The 25,797-nt window shown below is 38.8% G+C and overlaps 1 protein-coding gene across 1 annotated transcript; it reads right to left on the bottom strand.

Annotated features, from left to right (window-relative positions):
• Window positions 1–2,116: 2,116 nt before the first annotated feature.
• On the bottom strand, window positions 2,117–25,245 carry LOC139731910 (cytochrome P450 4V2-like). The gene is made up of 11 exons (XM_071642785.1): window positions 25,143–25,245; window positions 24,325–24,443; window positions 19,698–19,783; window positions 10,115–10,308; window positions 8,559–8,628; window positions 7,564–7,690; window positions 5,905–6,087; window positions 5,039–5,141; window positions 4,366–4,500; window positions 3,054–3,233; window positions 2,117–2,280 (listed from the first exon to the last, which is right to left on the bottom strand). The coding sequence occupies exons 1-11, from the start codon at window positions 25,243–25,245 to the stop codon at window positions 2,117–2,119; spliced, it is 1,464 nt and encodes a 487-aa protein (XP_071498886.1).
• Between the last annotated feature and the right edge of the window lie 552 nt (window positions 25,246–25,797).

Raw genomic sequence — 25,797 nt, 5'->3', positions numbered from 1 at the left:
AAATACAGCCCACGAGTCATACAGCTCCTGAGTTTGACACAAAGATAACAAGGCCCATGAGACCGACACATTAAGACCCGTGTTGTATCTGTCGAACTCGTGTGCTGTGACGTTGTTACCTAGTGTCGAGGTCATGGGTTGTATGACTCATGGAGCTTATATTTCGATGTCGAACTCGTGGGCTGTATGAAATTCTGGTTTTCACTCTCGCGGGATGACCCCGATAATACTACACGTACATAAAGCAAGTTCTCCATAGGTTTATCAGGTCCAGAGAACGGGTTCACCCACGAGTCGTACGGTCCACGAGACCGACATAAAAAATAGGTCCCTGAGTCATACAGCTTACGAGTTATAAGGCTCACGAGTCATACAGCCGATGAGTTCGACACCACGCAGAAAAGGCTCACGAGACCGACACCACGCAAAGAAAGCCCATGAGACCGACACTACGCTTAAAAGGTTCACGAGACCGACAGTACGCAAAAGAGGCTCACGAGACCGACATTAGGCAAAGAAAGCCCACGAGACCAACACCAGGCAAAGAAGGCTCAAGAGACCGACACGAGGAAAGAAAGCCCACGAGACTGGCACAACACAAAGAAAGCTCACGAGACCGACAGGATGAACAGCGCCATCTACATGTCAATTACAAGTATGTACCTTGTGCAGGGTGTTCCATGAAAGGGAAAATTACATACTGGCGGGTGCAATTTCGTCACGCTATCGAGCGAGAGATTGCAACTGATATGGAAGGGCACCATCTACATATCAACGACATCAAGTATGTATTTCTACACGTATGGCTTTTAGGGGCAGTTCTGTCACGCTACGGGGAGCGACATTGCTACCGGTTTTTTAAAATAAAATTGTACTCTTCATGGACCCCCCCCCCAAAAAAAAAAATATATATATATATATATAAATAAATAAAAGAGGACAAGAACGATGTATTGTTTGATTTTAGATTTTTGATAACGCCACCGTGCTATTTAACAGGCTTTCTAAATTTCTAGCTAGAAGATGGACAGGATGTAAATTTTCCTCTTTTCTTTCTCGCTCCACTAGTTAAGTAGGCCTTATCAGATATCCTGCCCACCTGCTCAGACGTTTTAGAGTTCAATTTGTATTTTTTCTCTGTAACTATAATGTATGACATTCAACGGAAGATATATCGCAGCGATTCACCTCGATTTGCAGCTTATGTTTGTAAAATTATTCTCCTGAAAACAGTGTATTTTTCATGAAATAGAATATCTGTTTTCATGGATGCATCTTCTTATTCCGAATCCTTAAGCTACCTTGATAGACGATTACGTTATTTTCTGTGAATTTATATTAAATCAACACCTTCGCAGATGACGCCCCCTTCAGATCAGGTACAGAAGGTGTGCACTGCAACATTGACTATTTTGTGCAATATTTCCTTGTAAACTTCGTTTCACAGCTGGATATTTTTCTAGTTGGATGATCTGAATGTCCACATCATTTAATTTGTTAAAGTAAATGTATAAGTGTCTTGCGGAAAGGGAAACGAGGGTTTTTGGCATTTTTAAGTTAATGTGGAAAGATCTGATGCACTCTTTTACTGAATTCTGTTTATTTTTTCACAAACACTCACACACGTAAACACAATTAAAGATCTTGAACATTTCAGGAGGTGAGGGAGGGCAACTGACGGGTAACACCCTAGCAACTCTCCTTTTCCATCTCTCACATTTTATCTTCATTATGCCATTATCTGGACATTCTATACAATTAATTGGTCTATAAGTGGCACTGTTCATCCTGTCGGTCTAGTGGGCCTTCTTTGCTATCGACGGTCTCGTGAGCCTTTTAAGCGTAGTGTCGGTCTCGTGAGCCTTTTAAGCGTGAGTGTCGAACTCATGGGCTGTATAACTCGTGGGCTTATTTTACTTGATGTCGAACTCGTGGGCTTTATTTACTTAGTGTCGAACTCGTGGGCTGTATAACTAGTGGGCTGTATGACTCGTGGGCTGTATGACTTGTGGGCTGTATAACTCGTGGGCTGTATGACTCGTGGGTGTCGGTCTCGTGACGTGCACCCCCAGAGAACGCCCTCATGGGAGAACCAACATCACACCGAGACTCATCGTTACTTTCTTCTGCTAATTTCCATGAAGATTTCCCCTCCCTCGGGGTTTAGGACAATCATGTCTGTTGGCTTCACATCGTCCATAGTCTGGGTCGACTTGAACGAAAACCGCCGCAGAAGGTTGACCAAGGTAACCTTTGTTTCCATCATTGCATACCGCTGTCCTGTAGGTAAACACATAAATGATTCTGACGTCATGTGTTGCATTGTGTGCGAAGAGAGTGAAACAGGCTGACAGGGGTCTTGAATTCGTAGAAACAAGTATTTCTATGTTTCATATCTTATAATGTAAATAAATCACGTGATGTGGCGTACCTTTAATCCACCAAGGATGAGATCATCAATGTCTAATACGGATATGCATGGCTTTCAATATCAAATAAAACAAGTTTTGAATTACAGTAGAATGTTGTCTGTGTATTTCAAGAGCAACGTTCAACGTGCAACTGGTGGGATACAATGGTTACTATCAAAGCTGATGATACGACACGGATTCTTCACTATATACGCAACATTCAAAACACGCATTCACTGAGCTGATCTGTGAAAATGAATGCTGTCAACCCTCTCCTACACACACACACTCACAAACAAAATAAAAGATCGAACAAAAACATGTTCACTTTAACGGCTGTGTTGTTCACCTTTAGTTGTGTTAGATATTGCTCTGATAACAATTATGTGAATTATTCAAGTGTACAGTATTTGCTATATTTAAGTAATTATACATAATAAATCTCAGTCCAGTTTCACAGAGCAAATTCACAAGGCCTTAACGTTAATGGTGAATTTAAGGTTATTGAATATCAAAATTGTTTTAATCTTTCTCATTAAAAAATCTCATCCTTCACAACATTTCTAAATCAAATATTCATGAAAAAGAAGTAATCACGATTAGCATAGAGGAACTGCATCATAAGTGAAATGATGTGGTTACCAATACAATTTCGTGGTCCAGCCGCAAACGGAATGTAGGCGTACGGGTGTCGCTTGCTACTGTTTTCCGGAAGAAACCGGTCTGGGTCAAATATTTCCGGGTCTGGAAACTGTTCCGGGTCGCGGTGTAAGGCGTAAATTGCGAATGAGATTGACGTTCCCTTCGGTACGACCTTGCCATCTTGAAGTTTGAGTATGATTAAGATTAGCACACGTTTAAAAAGTTAGATGATTTAAAAATGTACAAGCAAAACGTTCAAATTTGTAAATTGCGAATGAGGACATTCCCCTCGTACGACCTTGCCATCTGGAAGCGTGAGTAGAATTAAAGTTAGATTGAATATGCACAACCACAATGTTCCAATTTAGACATAAAAACACCAGTATAATGAAGGGAAATGCATCGTATTCCAACAACAGTCCCCTTTCTGTTACTATTCGTCTTCTTTTCTCCCATTGCGATGGAGCTTCCCTTCAGTTCTGATGTACTGTCATACCGTATCTGCAAACGTCTTTCGCTTTACGTTTCTACATTGTATTCTATTGGAGAGTATACTACCCAGTCTTTCTCGCACAGGTGAAATCTTGCGAGGAACGGAACTTCTCTAACGTGTCAAATATTTTTGACACAAACAATCTTCGGCGCAGGCCGTTACCGGCGCGACAGGCAGTGCTGCATGGTTCTAGTCCTTGTAGCATGCAGCGGTACTGCGTATTTCTTCGAATGAATGGATTCGTCCTTTGAGTTGTTTTTATTGCAATTGAATGACAATTAATTACCCTATACGGGTTAAATACGCAGCGATTACCCAGTGATTTTATTCTTATAGCAATGATTTAAAAAATGGACGTAGACGTACTCGGGCTAGATTCATTCATATTCACATTGATCCTCGCGACGTGGTCCTTTGTTGAATTGCTACTGATTGATCACTGTTTTTAAATACAAAAGCCGTGATAAAAATCTTCAGCTGCCATAAAAAAAAAAGAATCCTCGACGTAAGAATACTTAATTTGAATAAATCTAACGTGCAGTACCCGCTTCTATAAGGGCTCATCACTGGCTATTGGGCGGAAGCTAGGGAGTCTAATAGATATGACGCCTGTCTAGCAATCAGGAGGTTGCGAATTCGAGTCCCACAGAGTATGTCTGCCCATGAATACCATGGCTTTTACTGAAAACAACAATAACAATAACACTGACTAATCGATGTGTATTGGCGTCGATGAAAGCTATGTATCAATCAGTTGCGATACAAAAATCCAAGCATTATATGCATAACACTATAATAGCCAGAGTCACTTTCACTCACCAAGGACGATGTCACTGTCGAGAGTCCTGCTCATGCCAGGTACAGGCGGTAGGACTCGAAGGGATTCCTTCACTACGCAGGTCAAATACGAGAGCTTGGCCAAGTCATCTGTCGTTACGTGACGGTCTGAGTCCCCTATGGAAGTTAGATTTGATGTTCTTGTTGTTGTTGTTTTTTTTTTGTCAAGACACACATTTACACACACAGACACAGAAGACGGATGAATTACCATAATATCATAACGGCTGAAGCCCACAGGGACTATCGTACGCTTAATCTTTTTGATACGGTGTACAAATTTGATATGCCCTATATTGTTTGAAATCAAAACAACAACAACAACAACAAAAGAATAGTTAGGGTGGAACAAAATGGATCAATTTCATTTGAACATCTTCAGGGATGCCTTTGACACTTAACAGGCCATATCCCCATTTCTTTGCGAGGGGCGAGATACAATATTTTGTATGCGCGATTTATGGTTATGTCCTAGTGAAAGAGTCCCTTCATTTTTAACCCTGTCAAAGGAATGGAAGGTTTGCCCATGGACAATTTGCGACGACATGACACACTATACTTCCTTCCTGTTTAAAACTGCAGCTCAAACCTGCAGAAAGTTGTTCCTTCCATCTATCATATAAGTCTTTTAATCTTCCACAAAGTTGCAGCCTACCTAGGACTTCGGAAATTTCCTCCAGAAGACGTGCCTGAATACCTGGATGTAGACCTATGAGGTAAAGGCTCCAGGAGACAGCCGCTGCAGTTGTGTCATGACCCTGTGTCAGGTAGGTATAGGAGAGACTGTCAACATTTTTCAAAAATATAATGATCTTTAGCTACTATGTACAATGCTGTAGCTAGCCTGGGACTTTTTGATCAGAGGCGAGCTGGAGTAGCCTATGGACATCTGCAACCATGATTATCTTTGATATGTAGACGTATGCAGTATGTACACAGTCATTCAGGTAATACTCTAAAGACTTAATTGATTATTATCACCTATATTGTTATCTAACTGACCCCGTGATGATGTCTGGCAAAACTTACAAGATTTATTGAATACAGCAATGTTAATCAGATAATATACCCATCGTCTATGCAACGCATTGCTTTCTCGGCATTTCAGTCATCAATGCCTTAAATAATTTATATCCATTCTAGCCTTGTTCTACGCAAGGTCGATCAAGTGTAATTCCTAACTGAAATCTTTGGCATACAGAAGCCTATAACAAGAGAGTGAAAAACGATCTTTTTATTTGTTAATATTCGTTACAAAACCGTAATTCCAGTTAGAGAGGTCATAAAATGGCATTGTCCTACTGAATGACAAAAATCTGGGGGACGAAAGCAAAAAAGGATCCTGATCCCGCATGACTGCTGATTGCCACTTTGGTGCCCGAGTGTCGTTGAACTAATGTCTACTGGAAGGATCATATCCCTCCTCATTTACTTTCTTTCTTTCTTCCTACTTGATGACACCTCTAGAGACAAAATGTGGAACAACAGGTAAGAATGAGAAGGCTTCCATCGTTAGCATACCGCGAACATAACATCATCCACTTCCTCCTGTACGTCTGCCAGAGTGAAGCTAGGGTCCTCTCTGTGCATCTGGATGAGGAGATCCAGGAATGCGATTTGTTTGCGTTGTTCCGCAACTGCGCCCACATTCTGAGTACTGACATCAGGAGACTCCGATGATTGAAGCAGCTTTTGTTGAATCATCTACCAAAACAATGTAAACAACCTATGTAGCAGACATTCTGCATTCGATCATAACATGTCAATGGACTTTGCTGAATAAAAAGCCAAACCTACAACGTCATTGAAACTCAGTATATCATAACGTTTTATTCTTATAGGACTACTCGGTCAACTTTAAACTCTTTCTAATCAAGTTCGTAGTGTGGTCAGTCAAATAAATCGATACTAATTGCACTATGCCTACATCAATCAGTCAAAATAACACAAACGCCCAGCAATTTCCTTTTAGAGTTTGCAATTTCGTTTTTGCTCTTCAAAGAATACTTATAATAGGAAATGGTTTCGTTTTAGAGCGAGCATTTTTCTGTTTTTTCCAGCAATCCCAATTCACGTTGGTGACTATATGTGTTTCCCCTGTGGGGGATTAAATTGGGAGCCCATTTTTACATTTTCGTTTTCTTCAAAACGCATGATGAACATTGGCAGGTATGGACACTCTGTGGCTAGAATGTACAAATAGACACCATTTTCCCTCCCCGTAGCCCCTCCAAATTTAGATTTTTCTTCATTAATAATCTGCAATAATGAGTTAATGATTATGTACAGATATTCTAGATATCCCTGCATGGACCAACTCGGTATTTTGTCCTTTTTCCTTTTCTTTGAAATGTTTTGTATGTTTCATTTTTTTTTTTCATTTCATTCTTGTATGTTTCTTGAATGTTTCTTATCATCTGCCAAATGAGCAGAAGAGCACCGTGGCTAAATATTGACATAGATTATCATTTCCAAAGCCCTCCCCATTTAGACTTTCTATACTTAGTACTAACTCGCACGTTCTTAATTCGATTGAGAGTCTGCAGGTAACGAATTTGAATTATTTCTAATTGCTATTGATGAATACCATTGCTCATTCGAAGACGAACGTGAATTATATTTTTTGGTTTAAACCGAAGCTGCATTTGGGGGAAACAGATTGAAGAAATTAAAAAAAGAAATAACCAGGACATCCTTTCCTTATTATCTGTCAATAAACAATTATTACTGCGTGTAGAAGGATTGAAAGACCGTATTGTTAAGGGTTGCGACGAAATTGACTTTGGTACATGACTTGTAGTTCAAATTCATTTTTTTTGTCTTTCAACTTCTATTTATTTCTGCAAGTTTTTTTTTTTCCAAGAATGCACTTTACAAAGGAAAATACTAAAATTACACATTTTTTTAGTATGTTTCTCTAAGGAAAAACAATACATCATTAGAACAAAAAATACAGTACATTGTTGAATCTTCTATTTCATGACATAAAAAGCATATAGGAAAACGTTTCAGGACATCTGCCCAATAAGGCTAAGAGCACTTTTCCCACGATTTAAATCTTATTTCTGCATTTTTTCCCTAAAGACTACAATGTACAAAGGTAGAGTTGGGTAAAGCAAGATTTTCTGTCAAAAGGTGGACAGTATAAAGCTCATCCTTTGAATATGTTTGAATGTTTACCGATTGTGTAACGCCATGGAGAATTCTTAGATATTTTCTTTGCCTTTCACCAGCCTCTGTCCGATAGAAGAAGGCATCCACCCACATGAGAGGCGATCTGAACCTCATGAATGCTATCGCAATCATGCTGTACGTATATGTCAACAGAAAAAAAAATCAGCGAACAAAATAAACGAAGAAGGGAAATGTTATAAACATTCTTGACACTGATCATCTCTTCGACACAGTAAAGAATAGAATTAATTCTTCCAGTGGGTTGTATTAAAACACACACATACACACACAACTACGCTGGAAATAGAAAAACGCTTTAGATTAGCTTTCAGAACAACATCACATTATCTCACTGCTTCGTAAATGACTGCATTTCTTATACACATTAAACTCATGCAGCACATGTAACAACATGCATGTAATTTATATTGCTCCAAATACACTCTGTGTGGTGATCATGGCGCATACATACTATTATTACCCCGGTCAATTGATACATTTTGATTTCCAACCAGCACTCTCCACTCCCTTAGCCAGGAGCATTCCAGCCTGTCGCCATCTTACAAAATACGCAAGTTTTCACAGAAAATAATAAACAATTTTCTTCTTGCCCTGAAAGCGAAAATGAATTGATGACAAAGTGCAGTGACTTTGCCTCTGCCGGGTTAAATAAAAAGAAACAAAACAGAAAAAAACTCACGTTGATGAAAGCTTTAAATCATCTAAAACCGAAAATGTCTTAAACATTGCATTCCATTCAATATTAAAAAGGACTTAGTATCAATTCATTCAGCTTGATTTTTCAGATTTATAAATTGTTTCTTTCAAATTGACAATCTGTCATGATTCAACAATCATTCTTATCTAAATAAATTGGTCAAGAGCAATAGATATTCCGATTCAGAATACTCAAGGAAGATAGAGGAGTCTGGTTCAAATTCTTTACTCAGAATAAACCATTCCTTCCAATCACTATATGATTAGTTAGTGTTTCATTTTACCCTTTGAGGGCGCGCACAAACTCGCTGTCTGTTTCACCCTGAGCGTTCATGTGTTTCCCCATGGCCGTGCCTGTATGGTGAAGAAGGGTTATATGTATATGTGTGTATATATATATATATATATATATATATATATATATGTATCATATATGTATATATATATATGTATATATATATATATATATATACATCATATCATATTTACAAATTACCACAAATTACAATCTAACAAGCTGCAATTGTTGTAAGTTATCTAAGACCAACTTTAATGTTATAATGATAGAGCTTCACAATCGACCAGCTCAATTTTTACATGACATATTACAAACATGACTTTACTGCCGAACTCTGTGAATGCGGTTTGTGTAGTTGCCTTACAATGTGGAGAGTTACTGAAGGCATAAGACGTGACGATGGCTTTCGACCTTGTTTGAATTTTAGGTTAATGATGATGGGGCAATTACTATTAATGAAGATTATGATATCCGACAAGTATTCACAGGTCGATAATGATCACGCTAGATAATATTAGTGCACGTCAACAAGCCAGGCACGTGGGCACGGCTGTGTAACGTATGAGCCAAAATATAATGTCAGGCGGTGAACACACAAACTACATTGTGGCACATGCAGGAATAGACAGATGAAATTTACTAGCTTAGTGTCTAGCTCATTGGCTGTATAATTCGTGAGCTGTAAACCTCTTAAAGGGGAATCCAGTCCAAACATAAGTTAGTTGAATAAGAAAGAGTAAAATATTACGAGTTCAACGGTAAAATTTTGATCGAAATCGGATGAAAAATAAGAAAGTTATGACATTTTGAAGTTTCGCTATCTTTTTAGGAAACACTGTTCTTGAACAGTCAATATGAATACGCAAATGGCAAAGTGCGTATGTCATCCCCTCCCAACTTGCCATATGGTTTGTGCATAAAATTATGAAATTTCTAGTTTTTCATTCGAACGCAATTATGCCAGAGGCTCAAATCCTGATATATCTAACTGATTACTATTCTCAAGTTCTTCAGGAATAATATCATGTTTCAGACTTCAATGACAGAAACATTGAGTTGTCGTCATTTTTGTACACGGTCAATGGAAAATTGTGAGGTTATGACATGGTCAGCTCACTCATTTGCTTATTCATATCCATTGTACAATAACTATTTTTTGCAGACATTAACAAAACTTCAAAATTTCATAACTTCCTTATTTATTCATCCGATTTCAATCTAATTTTACCGTTGAACTCGTAAGATTTTACTTTTTTTTATCAGACTAACTTAGTTTTGGACTGGATTTCCCCTTTAAACAGTGTGAATCGTGAGCAGTATGAATTGTGGACTATAAAAGTCATGGATGTTGAGCTTGTGCCATGCACCTAAAAGTAATGGGTAAAGTACCAAATCTTGGGTTTTTTTTTTTTTTTACTGATGCCACATCATAGAAGGAATAACTTTTCATTGAGGATAGTTGAAATCAATGTGCCTACATGTCTAAGTCGCTTTTCGCGGTATATGGCTGTCTACCTTTTGAAGCCAACAGGAATGAATTACCGCATATGACGTCAAGGGCACAGAGGGTTGCGAGTGGGAAGATATTGACAGGATCGCGTCTGTTTGCAAAGGCATCAAACTTCTCAGCCAAGATGTTGCTCTGCTCGTTGAAAACACCCATGAAGTTTTGGAGGATGGAGAAGTGGAAGGTTGGTGTCAGCATCCTTCGACGCTGGAACCACTTTTTACCTGTACTGTGAATGAAAATCACCGACAAAGGAACAACAAGAGACCCATGAGTCTCCTGCTCACCTGAGCACATGGCACATGGCACATTCTTGCGGATTCTCTTGTGACCATTGTAAACTTGGGGGCGGGGCAGCTTTGAAAGCTTATATTGGGGACTTGATGTCCATTTGCATATTCCATCACACTGGTAAAGAATACCTGCCAAGTACACTGTATTTTGAAAATTTGACAATGCGGTTTAAAAAAAAGGGGTGCATTTTGCTCCCATATGCACAGATGCTTATCCCTCTTGCGATAATCACTGCCAAATTTGGTAAAAAAATCAGACCATGCTTGTGCAAAAAGATGAAAAAGATTTTCCTACCTTTGGCCTCCCCCGCTTATCCCCCAGATCTACCACAAACAAAGTCGAAATTATACGACAGACACTAATCTAAATTACACAAAGCACTTCCTTAGCTTATCATTTACTATATATTTGAGAGAAGAAGATTTGTAAGACCAGGGAGGTTCCCACCTCCCTGGTAAGATTCCTCAACTTGGGGGTTGTGTCTGTCTCATCCCCCTCGACCATTGTGCTCCAGGCCTTCACCCCCCCCCCCCCCCCCCTCCATGGGGAATGGTGTGGCCTCTTGAACAAAATGAGAGCTTATCTCAATGGGGATGCTACCTGCTAAGGTTGGTAAAAATCCATCATAGGGACTTTTAAGACGAAAATGAAAAAACAATTTAGGCCCCCAATTGGACGACGCACGCCGGACAATGATTGATCGCAATAGCATACAAATGATGCACAGGATAGAGTGTGTTAGTGTAGGCGTGGTGCACTCGAGGGTATTTACAATTGTGAAACATGCACGAGGCGAAGCCGAGTGCATGTTGCACTACATTGTAAATACCCGAGAGTGAGCTACGCCTCCACTAACGCCACGAAATAATCCTGTGCATCATTTGTTTTATAAAATGGGTCGAAAATTCGAAAACTAACATCATTTTTCAGCGTTTTTCACGTACCTTTGTGGGTCAAGACGTCCGAAGATGTTCGTCCCAAACATTTACGCACGTCGCACTCGCGGAAATCCCGCACATACAGTATAAGTATAATGGGGGGTTGGGTTTCCGGACATGGTTCCCGCATGAAAACTTACTTATTTTACATAGAATATGCACCCTTTACCTTAAAGACTTGATATAGACTCCTCATATAGGCCTACTAGACAACATACTCTGAAAACGGCGTGAGAATTAACCTGCTAAATCGTTGGATTTGCTCTTCAAAGTGACTCAATGTACGCGTCCGGTCCCATAACGCTTGGTCTACTGTACTGTACAAAGTGTACGTATAGTAGAGTATACGTACGTACGCCACACATGTTATGCATGCACAAGGGAAGACAGGCCGGCCGGCCGGCAGCCCGAACTAGAAGTTGTTTACAGGATTGACAGCGCGTATGCATGCAATTCATCAAAGGAGCCGCCGCGCGCACAGACGATCGGCAATCTACCATAGGATTACAGGCAGTGCAATTGTACTGAAGTAAAGGAAGGAGGTGTGTCTCATTTCAGCGCTTCCTATTGGCTACATTCTTGAACCCATTTTATAACTCACTTTAGTCTTTGGCCCAGGTCAGTTGAAAATATGGTATATAATGATACGATAATCGACGAAAGAAATACACGCCCTCCGTGCAACTTCTGAAAAAGTGAAGGACACTGAAATACAATATCGTTGGATAAATGACAGCGTTTTACACTTGTGTTTCTTAACCCCGGACTTTCTCTGACCCAGGACTATCGTTAGTCCCGTACCAATTTTTCAGCTTTTTACACTGGTCAATTAGTCCCGTACTATCTCTTGTCCGGGGCTAAGGAGAAAACTGACCTTTTTACACTCGTATTTCTTAGTCCCGGACTTTCCAAACCACATGAATATTCATGATTACGCTGTGTACTGTACACGTACACGCACGCACCGGCAGCACTTGATTACCTCGTTTCTGATTGGTCAGTGAGGGTCGGACTTCGTCTCCGTCGCTTAGCCCAGGATTATTTTTTCGTTCTGTTTACACTCACTTGCTTGGCACCGCAATTGCGGTGCTAACCCTGCTATTTTGCAGGGCCAGATAGTACCGGACTATCGGTGGGGCTAGCCCACTTTGGCAAAAACGAGTGTAAACAGAAAGTGGGCTAAGGATAGTCCCGTAACAACGGTGGGGCTAAGGCCCCCCCCCCCCCTTAGCCCCACCGTTGGTACGGGACCTTAGCCCCACCGTTGGTACGGGACTAAGCAAAAATTTGCAAGTGTAAAAAGCCCTTTTACGTCACACTATCTATAGGCCAATGTCAGCGAGCAATAACCGGGAGAGGGTCGATAAGAGTTGTCTGTCAACACGAGACTCAAGTCAGCGGTTATGAGCGTTCCCAAATGTCTCGTCTAATCAAATTGTATATCACTGAGAATAAGGCCGAGGTTGCAATTAACATAGATACAACAAGTCTGAATGAAATAAAACGAATGTAGAGCATTGATGTTCCCGATGTTGCAGATATATTTGCTAACATTATATTTTCATAGTGTTAAGACAGTGGTTTGGTCTTGCAATTCTTATACACGTTTTCCTCGGCTTGCATGGTCTATCAACGAGAATTAGTGATTGTAAGTTGAAGCCCACGCACAAATTGTGAAGAGGGAGATTATTGGCAAATAAAGCTCGATACTTTACCATTCAGTCCCGCAAAATATGCGTAAATTTTATAACAGCATCTTCAATTCAATTCAGTTAAATTCAATTAAATTTATTTCACACTTCTCGTATATCAATATTACATCAAAATATAACAGCACAAGTTCTTTTACCTTGTCAACAATCACAAAAAATACATACATAATAACAGTAATCATAATGATAACTAGTCAAAAATCGAAATGAGATTGTACAAAGAGAGGTATGTTGAGACCTGATAGATAGATCTGATGCTTTCAATATTTTGTATTTTTAAGAATAAGTTGTTCGTATGGATCGTATGTGACAAATATCCGACATGGTTGATACTTCTAATGGCACGTTTTTGAATACGGAACAGTACATTAAGAAGATTTCTACTTGCATTCCCCCATAAAAGAATACCACAATTAAGATACGGAATAATCAAAGTAGAATAAAGATTATGCAAAGTCTGACTTTGAAAAATACTCTTAAGTTTATTAAGAACACCCGTGTTTCCAGAGAGAATATTACTTACATAACTAACGTGGGATTTCAAGATAAGTCACTATCAATAAAGAGCCATATTTTTTTTATACAATTCACTTGGTGTAATTCAATTCCATTAAACTTGATATGAAGGGAAAGCGTTTTAAGACTGTTGCTAAAAAGCATACAGTGAGTTTTATCTATATTAAGTGATAGTTTGTTGGCATAAGTAGTATATACATAGTAGCCTGTGAATGGGTGTGACTATAGCAATAGTGAATTGTGGAGCAGTGGAGCTCCAAGTAATGAGATTAATTTATGAATATGTACGATTATGCAATTATGTAAATATGAATGAATTATGTTTGAACGTGTGGAGCTGTGGATTCATCCGATGATTCATCGTGTAATCATTTCGTCGTTTCATCATTTCATTACTTCATCATGTTCATCGTTTCATCGTACTAAATCGTTAAAGAGATTTAAGTCAGTTCACGCGTTTTACACGATGAAATGATCAAACGATGAAGTGATCGAATGATGAAATGGTCAAACTGTGACATGATGAAAAGAGGAATATCAAAGTCCTAATTCATTGTCACCTTTTGTCATTTATTCACACCGTGTTGAGATTACGTCATGCAAATTCATATAAGATTTCCATGATACCCTAGAAACGCGCACAGCTCTATCACACCATAAACTCTACATAAACCCTTAAGTTCATGCGATGTCAACTCATGAATATTCATGCCATCATGCAACATCTTGGAACTCCACTGCTTCACGACTCCGCTGCTCAGCGGGTACGTGGTCATAGGCCTATCCACAATTCGCTTTTGACGATGCTTAATCCTACATACGTTACTGTCATACGCATTTACATAGTTATCTAGTCATATCATCCTTTCGTATCATCGTGCAAAATCATACGACTCCACAGCATACACTCCACACCAGCCATTTTATACAATCGGTTGCAAAAGTCGAGTCACTCTCCACAACTCCACACATACTAGGTGTTTCAAAAAACATTTTCCACTTTTGATTCTTAATAATTCATAAACTATATATCAGATAACACTGTCATTGATATGAGTAATGGCTGAATAGTGTACAATTTGGTTGAAGGTGGTTTGAATATGAAAACATAAATCAGTTTCATGAAATCCATGATTAATTCCACAGTTAGGTTCCAGATTTTGCTCTATTTTCAACCCTCTGTACAAAATTTCACTTTGCACAGGGGTCAATGGGTGTGTATGGGAGTGTGTGGTTAACACCATGACAATGGTCCTAAACAATGGTTAGGGTTTGAATGCTTCATTATTCATTCATGAGAAATTCCACTATCACAGCTAGTCTTTATTCAGCCTCTGGCAGTATCTGTTTAAAGTCAAACGCCTGCCGATACTGTCGTTGGGTCTCGACAGTGCTCTCCCTACTTCTGAAAAACGAAATTACAATGAATACCTTCTGTTCTATCGTAAACATGGTGACAGGAAGCAAAGAAAATCAATTAGAGTATACACTTGTGTAAATGGAGCCTTAAATAAATCTACTGTGAAACATATCGCCCCAATGATGAATGCTGCTGAACTCTTAACCAAAAATGATTTCTTTTTATCAAAAAGCCAAAAATTTGTCAGACTATTTAATTAGTAGACAGTTGCATTAAAATGAGGAACTTAAGATCATTTATGCGTATTTATATCCCAAATTTAGTGATATGTGAAGCAAAAATTGAAAATGATTGCCAGCTGGAACGGAATGTGGTGTTTGCAAGCACATGGAAACGTGAGCTTCCTTTTTCCATGTGCATGCAGTTTACCCTTTACCGTGCATGAATCCAGACTAGCAGTGCCCAGGGCAATCAACATGAATTATTGATTAAGTATTCATGTGCCTGGGAGCGCGAGACTGACGCCTAGTCAACAGGTGGTTCAGGCATGTCCATTGTCAAGGGCCATTGTCAGCACACACTCACATACACATCATTGGTTCCTGTGCAAGGTTCAATTTTTGTACAGAGGTTTAAAAATTGACCAAAATCTGAAACCTTACTTCAAAATCAATCTTAGATTTAATGAAACTGATTTATGCTTTCACATTCAAATTACCTTCAACCAAATTGTACACTATTCAGCTATTATCTATATCAATGACAGTTTTATCGGATGAATAGTTTTTGAGCTATTAACGATCAAAAGTGGGAAATGTTTTTTGAAACACCTAGTATTTACATGAATACATACCCACACATATTCACGAAGCTTATCAATATTCATAAGTTAGTCATCTTGGAGCTCCACTACTCCACAATTCACTACTGATGATGCTTAATCCTTACCGTCATACGCATTTGCATAATCATATTCGTATCAACCTTTCATATCATCGTGCAAAATAAGAAGAAATAATAATGATACACGACTCCACAATATACACTCCACACCAGCCATACAATCGGTTGCAAAAGAGACACTCTCAACAGCTCCACACGCTCAAACATAATTCATATATATTTACATTATTGCATAATTATACATATTCATAAATTAAGCTCATTAATATTCGTATGCTAAGTCATCTTGGAGCTCCACTGCTCCACAATTCACTATTGCTATTGTCACACCCATTCACAGGCTATCATACCTCACACTCATATATAATTCATGTTATTTACATAAATACATATTCATGCATATTCATGAATTCAGCTCATTAATATTCATGAGCTGTGGAGCTCCACCGCTCCACAGCTCCACTGCTCCACGAGGTGCGAACGGGTACATGTATATACTGTATACTGGCATATATCCGCGACTGCACAGATTTGAGTTCTTTATTCATTGTGTCAATGAGAGTAGAAGGATCTTTGTGTGTAAAAATCAGATTGGAGTCATCAGCAAAACATATAAAAGAAAGAAATGGCCAGGAACTAGGAAGATCGTTGATATACACAATAAATAATAGTGGGCCTAATGAGGAACCCTGTGGAACACTACACAAAATTAACTTCAACTGAGAATCACGGCTATCTATAGTCACAAATTGTTTTCCCTTTCATAATAATCTCGAAACCAGTCCAAAGCCCTCCCATGTAACTTGTAAATCAAAATATCATCCATGGTCAATTGTGTCGAATGCCTTCGAATAATAAAAAACAAAACAAAACAAAACAAAACACCTCCATTAGTGCGGGAGACATCATCGATGGCGTGAGCAACTTTATGGATAAAAGTAAGTAAGGCATGGGTCGTGCTGTGATTTTTCGTACAACCAAATTGGGAGTTACAAAAAAACTTCACACATAAGACATTTGTGGGTGCGCATATATACCAGCCTTTCAAGAATTTTTGAGAATGAAGTCAGCAGAGATATAGGGCAATGATTAGTCACATATTCTTTTTGTCCTTTTTTAAAAATGGGTACTACTTTGGCAATTTTCATTCTTTGAGGAACTATGGCAGTAGATAATGATGAATTAAAATCGCGTGTTAATGGTGAAACTACTTCATTAATGATATTCTTAAGGAGAAAAAAAATGTAATTCCATCACATCCTGATCTTTTCTTTGTATTCAAAGTTTGCACAATATCTTTAATTTCTTCATCAATGACTGGTTCGAAAAAAAAAAAGAGACTGTTGATTTTGATCTTTTAAAAAGTAATGAAAATCAGTGCTTGAATGCGGGATACTGCTGGCAAGATTTGGTCCATGCTTACAAAATATTCCTTGAATACTTCTGCCATATCAGCCTGATCATCAATGTGCTTATCATTCTTAATAATATGCCTGTTAAAAGGATTCAGTGTTACTTTTGGTGTTCAGCGCGTCATTTACCACCTTCCACGTACTCTTGATGTCATATTTATGCTTAATAAACTGCTTTGAAAAATACATTCGTTTGGCTAAACGTATTAATGTTGTGAGAGTGTTGCGACAACGCACATACCGAGACCGAGTTCGACTATTAGGATCTCTCCTATATTAATAGAATATAATATTTTTACGATTAATAGTCCTGAGGAGAGACTTTGAGATCCAGGGATTTCTAGGAAGCTTGTTGCGGTTGAGCAAAAAAAAAAAAAATGGCTTGACGGGTATTGTGAAATTTTATGTGGATGATAATATTTGTGAAAAATGTTCAAAAGTTAAGTTTGCATCGCTTTGATTATCAACATTCGACCAATTGACCGAGCTCAATCTCTCCCAAGTCTTCTAAGATTAGTTTCGGACATTTCTCGAAAACCAGAATTTGGTAAATAAGAGGGGATTATTACCTGTGTTAAACTTGGGCATAAGAGCGAAAATCGGAAAGTGATCGGATACGTCAGACACATACACCAAACGTGATATTCAATATTGGAAAAATGTTTTCAATTAAAGTTGCTGTGATATCAGAAATTCGAGTGGGCTTCTTTATAAGAGGTGAAAAAGACTCGGATAACAACACGTTGAGAAAGTTTTGGTACGTAGGGTTGTTATGATAATCTAAAAGGTTAAAATTTAAGTCACCCATGATAAAACATATCTTATTCTCAAAATATCTACCAGCTAAGAATATGGATAATGATTCAATAAATTCAATGGGGTTTGAATTTGGAGGCCTATAATAACTTCATCTATATCAATACTTTTTTTTTTCTATTTGGTACCTTGATTTCAATGAAAATACTCTCAGTAATTTCTGACATTAAATCAAATTCATCTAAGAGATTATAATTCGGATTCTGAGTGACGTAAAGCGCAACTACATCGCTTTTTTACCTGGTCTGTTGTTAGTTAATAGTGTGAAACCATTAATGGTAAATAGAGAAGAAGGTGATGTTTCCTTTTAAGGTCTCACTGATTCCGATGACTTGAGTGCCAAACTTGATTTGATTCACGAACATATTGAATTAATCAAAATTTTTGTTTAAACTCCTAATTTAAAGTGTGAAATAAAAATTGGTTACAATTCAAATGAGACGATGAAATCACGCCGTTTTTTAAATGGTATTCTGTGGGTGGCATTTGAGGAATGGCGTCATTTACGTCAGAATCAAGTATCAGTTCGTGAGTTTGTGAGCTCAAATAAGAAATAATGTCGGGGTTTAATCACGTTCATCGCTATAAAGTGGTATGTACGAGTACATCCTCTTTGTCTGGTGCGTAGGTAGATGTAACTGTAATTTCATTATTCATATTATTCACACTATTTGACTTAGCCACGGTGTAAAACTCTCTTAACAGTGGGTATTACAAAAGCTTGTTGACACAAAAACTCTGCTCTGGAACTCGTTTGCTGCTTGCTGTCTATTAGAAAAGGAAACATTCGTCTAATTGACTTATATATGTTTGGATAGCTGGCAAAGGAATGCCTGTCCACAAAGGATGAGCAAACACTATGCGCAAACCAAATTTTGAGTACGAGCACAAATTTTGTCTTGAGCTAAGAATTTCACGGAACGTTTTACAGATAAGAACATCTGTGTTTGTAAGTACAAGCAGCAAGAAAAATGCACCAAGAGCAGGCAGAGATACTGGAATGATTATTTTTCCTTTGGAAATAATGAGACACATATGAGTGACTAGGTACGTACAGTCATCGACATAAAAAAAATGTCGGTTGAATTGTTACAACCAGAAAATACTTGAGATGTGTCAACAACATGTGTTCACTGGATGTGGAATAATGACAGGGGATTTGCATCTGGCTACAGGAATATCTGCATAGCAGAAAGGGAAGATCGAGTCAAGTTCATCTGGTCGCAAGTATGAATTGTGTAGATACAGTAAATGCTATTATAGGCGTTTAAAAGTACACGCTTGGCACAGATATGAGAGAAATGAGGAAGCTTTATGGAGCTTAGTTTTGACATTTCAACAAAAGTGCACCTTCTATGCAGAAGGAATAAGTGACGATGAACATAATGTACATGAATCAAAACTTACGATATCAGAGAAAATAAACTCAACTGTCTCAGCCTTTGAGAACAGAAGCAATAATGTTATTAACATGAGAACGGAATTTTGCATTTCTTTAACCGATTTCAATCGAGACAATTTGTGACCACCCGCTCCCCAATACATGTAGACAGAATGGCTAGCGGAGGTGACTATATTTTTTCCTCTTGCCAACCCTTTTCACGATCATAAACAACAAAAAAAGAAAAAAATATTAATTTGGTATAACAAAACCCCGTAGATCATACCTGAGCAACAGTCCGAGACCGAGCCATGGCTGGAGAAAGGAGTAGGCGAATGATCTCTTCATGTTCCCACCGCACTTCAGTACGGCCTGTTGGAGCGAAACAAATTAAAGGGGCATTCCAGACGATTTTCATAATTTCACATCATGTAGTACATAAATCGACAGCTCCATGTATAGATTTGTGGAATTTAGTGTGGTCCTTGAGCAGAGAAACAATACTCTGAAAAATCTAAAACAAATTACACTGAACAGTGTTGATGACATAAATATCTAGGAGCCTCACATATTTCAGAAATGTAGCAGTGTAATTCCATTACAATACTACTTGCTTAACAAGTTCACCTGTGTAGAATGTATGCATGCCATCTTCTTTTGTTCTGCTTCCTTGAGCCCCAACTCATGCATTCTTATGGTGAGGCTACCATGTCATCATCCTTGTTCATTGCAATTTGTTGTTAATTTTGAAAACACTCTTATTCCTCAGCCCAATCACTATACATTCTGAATCTCTGTACTCGGTCTAATAACTGATTTATAATTGTTTAACTGTAATAGTCTGAAAATCGTCCGGAGGTTTCCTTTAACTGTAGGGCCTACTGTCAGAATTTATTAGCATGATTGTTCAAGATCTTCCCCAGGCAGCTCATAGGGATAAAGAGATATGCAAAGGCAAGCAAGAACGAGAGGAAAATAACTGATGAACTTTGGTTCCTGCTGGCAGATATTTTCACAGCAATAGTATTTCTGACACCGATGATATCATTAATGATGAATGTAGTCAAGACATATTGGGCATTTTTGTACTGAAGGTAACACTATTATTGTTTCATGCTTCCATATTAGCAGCTTATACTGTAAATCTATGTCGACATTGATGTACACATACTAGAAATAATATGTGACCCAATACGACAGAAGAGTCCAGAGTCGAAAGCAAGTAAGGTGAAAACCTAATGTTTGAAATCACATTGTCAAAATGAGACCCATTAAATGATTTACTGTTTTAGGCATGATTTTGCAGTTAGATTTTTCCCTAGATGTACTGTCTAACGAAACTTCGTGACAAAATTATGAAAGAATATGCACCAACGAGTGAAACTCCTATGTTTTCCGTGGCATAATTTCTTGGGTTTCGTAAAGTTCGAAACGAGTCCGAAGCTTGAGCGTCCTAAAAATAGACTCTGCCCATAAGGACATTATCATTAGTTTGCGCTTATCGAAGTTACTGGTTTGCGCTTACCAAAGCGGGGAGAAGCTTGCACATTGCCCCGATACTAGATTCTCCGTGATACTCACTAGGGTTATTTGATGATCTCTTTCGTTGAAAAAAATAAGTCATGTTTTCCCAAATGCTGTGTGTGTTTGTTTGTTTGTGTGTGTGTGGGGGGGGGGAGGGAGGTTAACAACAAAGATCAAATAACGGCAACATCCCAACACATACTGATATCTGCCAGCTCATCGTCAATGCCATTCTCCTCTCAGCCCTCTCATTCTTTATGATATCGAAGAGATAGATATGTCTCCCCAAAATAAGACACTCTTTTTATGCTCTCCCACCTGCACTACACTTCTGAAATCGACATTCCACACCACAGTCTCATGACCAGAAGCCATTTTGGAAACATGAATCAAGACATTGGTTAAACATAACTTGTATAGTTGCACAAGCAGCATTCCATTTACTACCTATACAGTGACTGTATAAGGTAATTGTAGCACATGTAGCATTCCATAATCTGCCTAATTATGGCGAAAGTGACATTCTAGACACCACTTGATCAACATGTAATCACCATATGTTTGTGATGATACTGCATGTACACTGATTGAGTAATGTGCTGCAGATGGTAATGGACTGCACAATAGAATGAAAACAAATAAACCACAACCTGCGAAATAAGTCAATGAATAAGGCTGGTTGATGATATTAATAAGGGAGTTGACGGTTAGTGCATGTCTCATTTGACCCCTTCACCACAGACTTTGAAATAACATGGACATGTGTTGTGATCAAGAATTCCTTCTTGAAGCATGCCATCTTGTATTAAATCATGTTGAGAAAGTGCATGGAGAGATTATGCTAAACAGTGTTGATGAATGACTTACACGTGTACATTCCAATTTAGTCTGAAACACATACATTGTACTGACATAATTCAGATTTTCATAAATGAGTGCTCGAGACTTCTTTACATTTTAAATTCAGTGGCAATTACACAGACATTCTCATTGGACCTTTGATCTGAATATGCGCAAATCTTAACCGTGAACTCCCTTATAGAGAGTTCTTTAGACACATCCAAAAGTTGTATTCACCTGTGACAGTTTCGACGACGGGCTGTCATCTTTCTCAAACAATGGCTACTGGGTAACTGATGATCATCCTCACTATAAGGGCCACACTTATAGTGTGATCCTTACTGTCATCAAATACAGACTAGACATGGATACAACTCTCCGTGAAATAACAAATCTCACTCCTGAGGACATCATCGACCTACTATGATTGGTTCTCACGTCAATCTACTTCTCCTCTCGGGGACCCATAGTTCCAAAAATGTATGGAACACTTTAGAACAAAGAGCACTAGCTACGGCTCCCTCTGAATGCATACCACGCGTATCGGTATGGAGACGTTACGTTGATGACATTCTAGATAGAGATTGTAAACAAAGACTCGGTGTCTCTCATCACAGATCACCTGAATCAAGTAGACCCAGCAGACAGCATAAAGTTCACTTTTGAACTTGAAAAAGAAGGATCAATCCCCTTTCCAGAAGCACAAATCACCAGAAAGCGAGATGGACACATAAAGTTCACGGTGTATCTCAATTTCAAATCCCACCACCCCCTTCATCAAAAGTAAGGCGTGGTTCACACTATCATCCACCGCTGCAAAACAGTAGTATCTGACCCCAAAGACAAGGAAGAAGAGGGTACCACAATCTCTCCTGCTTTGTCACAATGTGGCTATCCCCAATGAACGTTAAAACGAAGGATAAAAAACTCCCAGAACAACTTCCAAACAACAAAAGAAAGACGAAACCACCCCTGTATCCTGCAGTCCAGTAGTCCTGCACCAAAGGCTTATCAGAAGCAATTAGTAGGATTTTCAAGAAACGTGGTATCTCTACAACAATGAAACCATGCAACAAGCTTAGACATACTGGTTCACCCAAAGGAGAAAATCAAAGAAATGGACAAAGCACAAAGAGTGAACATGGGTATTATAGTCCCTTGTCATTCTCTCCAAGAACAATTAATGTCAAATGTATCAGGGAAACCAGTCGAAAATTGAGTACCCGAATAGACGAACACAAAAAGGATTGCCAAAAGTTGGATGGACAATCATATACAAGATCGCAGAGGGCATCAGCAAGCCAAACATACAAGAAGTCTGCCATAACTGACCATGCTGGGAGGAAAAATCACGTCATCAACTGGGAGAGGTCGCGGTTAGTAGCGAGAGAGAGCCAGACCCTGAACAGACGAATCAGAGACGCCATCTGGATCAAGAGAACCCCCTACAACATGAACCGGGATTGGGGGGGGGGGGGGGGGGGGCATACCAGCTGTCTGACATTTACGATGGTGGTATCACTCGGATGTCACACCTGGGGGATTGCTGATTGGCGCCAGATCATCAGTGGCCAATTAGCCATCGCTTGAGAAAGATTGCATTTGGATGTCAATGAATGGAACATCAAGGAATCGTGTTATCATGGTGAAATGGCATTTGCTCCTTCGGCAATTGCACCGGTCTTATTTTCTCCAAGGACATAGCGTTAGGGTTGTGAGAGGGTGCGAGGTTTAGTTTGATGTGAGGATTAGAATTAGGGTTAGGGCCATGTTCATGGGTAGAATTTATGTTTGGCATGGTAAAAGCCTTGGCAGAGGAGGGATGAGATCTCAGCAGTCATGCTTTAATAGGTTCTTGATAGTCATTGTTAGTGCCATGGACGATATTCATGTTACAAAAAACATTTCCTACTTTTGATCCTTAAGAGTTCTAAAACTATACATCAAAAAACATTGTCATTGATACGAGTAATTGCTGAATAGTGTACAATCTAGTTGGAGGTGATTTGAATATGAGAGCATGAATCAGTTTCGTTAATTATATGATTAATTTTAAAGTTAACTTCTGGATTTTGATCAAAATTGATCCCTCAGTACAAAATTGAACTTTACACAAGAACCAATGAAGTGCGTGTGATTGTTTGCTTACAGTGACCCTGAACAATAGACATGAATACCACGAATACCAAGTACCTTTTCAGAGTTCTGCTGTCTAGGCTTCTGGTTTCTTGCTCCAAGGCACATGAATGCCTTGTCTCAATTGCGCTAATAGGATTTACTCTTTCTTTTGATGGTTGCAAAAAATAACTTAAAAGAAATACCTCTTTTGCTTCAATTGCTTTGCTATTTTTTCAATGCTAAAAGTCTCTTTTCGGTGTTGTCTGTAATAATATGACATTAAGAGGTCTTCTGTCTTTGCTGGCCCATGTTCGAACATCGGAGTATGGAAATAAGAAAAAAAATACTATCAGTACAGCGACAGCTTGAAGCAGAAGCAACAACAACGAAGTACGAGAAAGTCTGAACTAGACGTCAGCTGGCGTGCTTACCTCAACGTGTTTGGCACTGTAGATGGTTATGTGAGGCTTTGGTCCATTCCACCATCTAACTATTCCGCCTGTCCTTGCTCGATACTCCTCATAAACTGCTTGTCTGTACACGAAAAATTCTAGAAACCAAAAAAAAAAAGCATCACTCCCGAAGATCACTCCCGAAATCTGATTTTCACAAACATTTCTTTGTCTGTGTACCAAAACTTATGGTTATTAAAATCTTACTTCAGCAAATACACATGAAGTAGGGCTACCCAGTCCACAGTCCACAGTCCACTTCCACCCCCCCCCCCCCCCGCTAGGTCGCTTTGCTCCCTCGAACATTTTCTCAGCGTTTTCCACCCACTCCTGAAAACGGAACGACTTGATTTGAAGCCACCAAAATGTTGATGGCGGCTTATGCCTGAGATATAAAGCTGATGGCTAAAAATCGCACCTTTAAAAATCGCCAACCGAATTAGAGGAAGACCTTTCAGTAACATACTGGATTGTATTCCGTCAAAATATTTGAGTGAAGCTAGCACCTCTGTGTCTACGAGAAACATGACAATTTGGCACAGATGAATTTAGTTTCTCAAATACCAGATTGTTACGTTGCCGAACAAAGAGCAGTGACTTAATTTTCTAACTTTATGATGTGAAATGCAGAAATAAAATAAAAGAAGCATAATCACACATAGTATGTAATGAATTATGGTAATGGAATTTTTCAGTATCGAGTAATGAAAGGAATCGCTCACATTGTACTGCAATTTTTTACAGCATATAACATGTTGCAACATTGACATTGTGTTTTCGTGCTTGATATTACTGACCTCTCAAATCCTTACTGAACTTGTGCAAATTGCCAACAATCGGAAGTGCCGGAGGCCCCTGAAATTTGCTGATAAGGATGAATACGCGAATGAGCTTCAACATGTGGTAACACATGGTTGAGGCCGCAACGAAGATGACCGCTGCGACTCCTACTCCGAAATTAACATCCATCGTTACACTTGAACCAAAAGACAGAATAACATGGATAAAAAAGTGTTGTAGCTGACGATGTCAATGGAATTGTGAGGACTGAAGACATATTGTAAGAGTATATGACTGGAAGAGGTTGCAATTGAAGTAGCATCGATAGTCCTGATTTGAAAAAAACAGAACTGAACTTGGAAGGAAGTGGAGTAAGTAGAAACAAACGGATAACGAGAAATTATAGTACATGTATTACATTAATCATTACCAAAGTTATGATTACCAGTTCGCTGGTAGCAGTAATTGTGGTAGTCATAGCGGATATATTATTAGTAGTTAGATATTCAGATTGATAGTGACTGAAACAAATTCTAGAGAACTGCAGATCTTGTATAACATATTTGGCTGTAGCAGATCGTCAGATGAATTTTGAAACTAGAACACTATGAAATCAATCATGCTAGTTTCAGCTAGTTCAGAAGCAGGGGCACACAAATCCTTGTACTGCTG

Source organism: Diadema antillarum, unplaced genomic scaffold (assembly GCF_040938485.1).
Source record: "Diadema antillarum isolate AM-2024a unplaced genomic scaffold, OU_Dant_1.0 seq00000386_RagTag, whole genome shotgun sequence".
NCBI classification, from domain to species: domain Eukaryota; kingdom Metazoa; phylum Echinodermata; class Echinoidea; order Diadematoida; family Diadematidae; genus Diadema; species Diadema antillarum.
This window is presented reverse-complemented; position numbering and strand designations above follow the sequence as displayed.

What these genes read in the sequence shown, in the direction of transcription:
- LOC139731910 (XM_071642785.1), bottom strand. Translation starts at nt 25,245, where the DNA reads ATGTTGAAGCTCATTCGCGTATTCATCCTTATCAGCAAATTTCAGGGG. An exon ending in GGAAATTTCCGAAGTCCTAG is followed by an intron (nt 4,501 to 5,038) that starts GTAGGCTGCAAC and finishes TAACTTCCATAG; the next exon opens with GGGACTCAGACCGTCACGTA. An exon ending in TGGACCACGAAATTGTATTG is followed by an intron (nt 2,281 to 3,053) that starts GTAACCACATCA and finishes GTTTACCTACAG; the next exon opens with GACAGCGGTATGCAATGATG.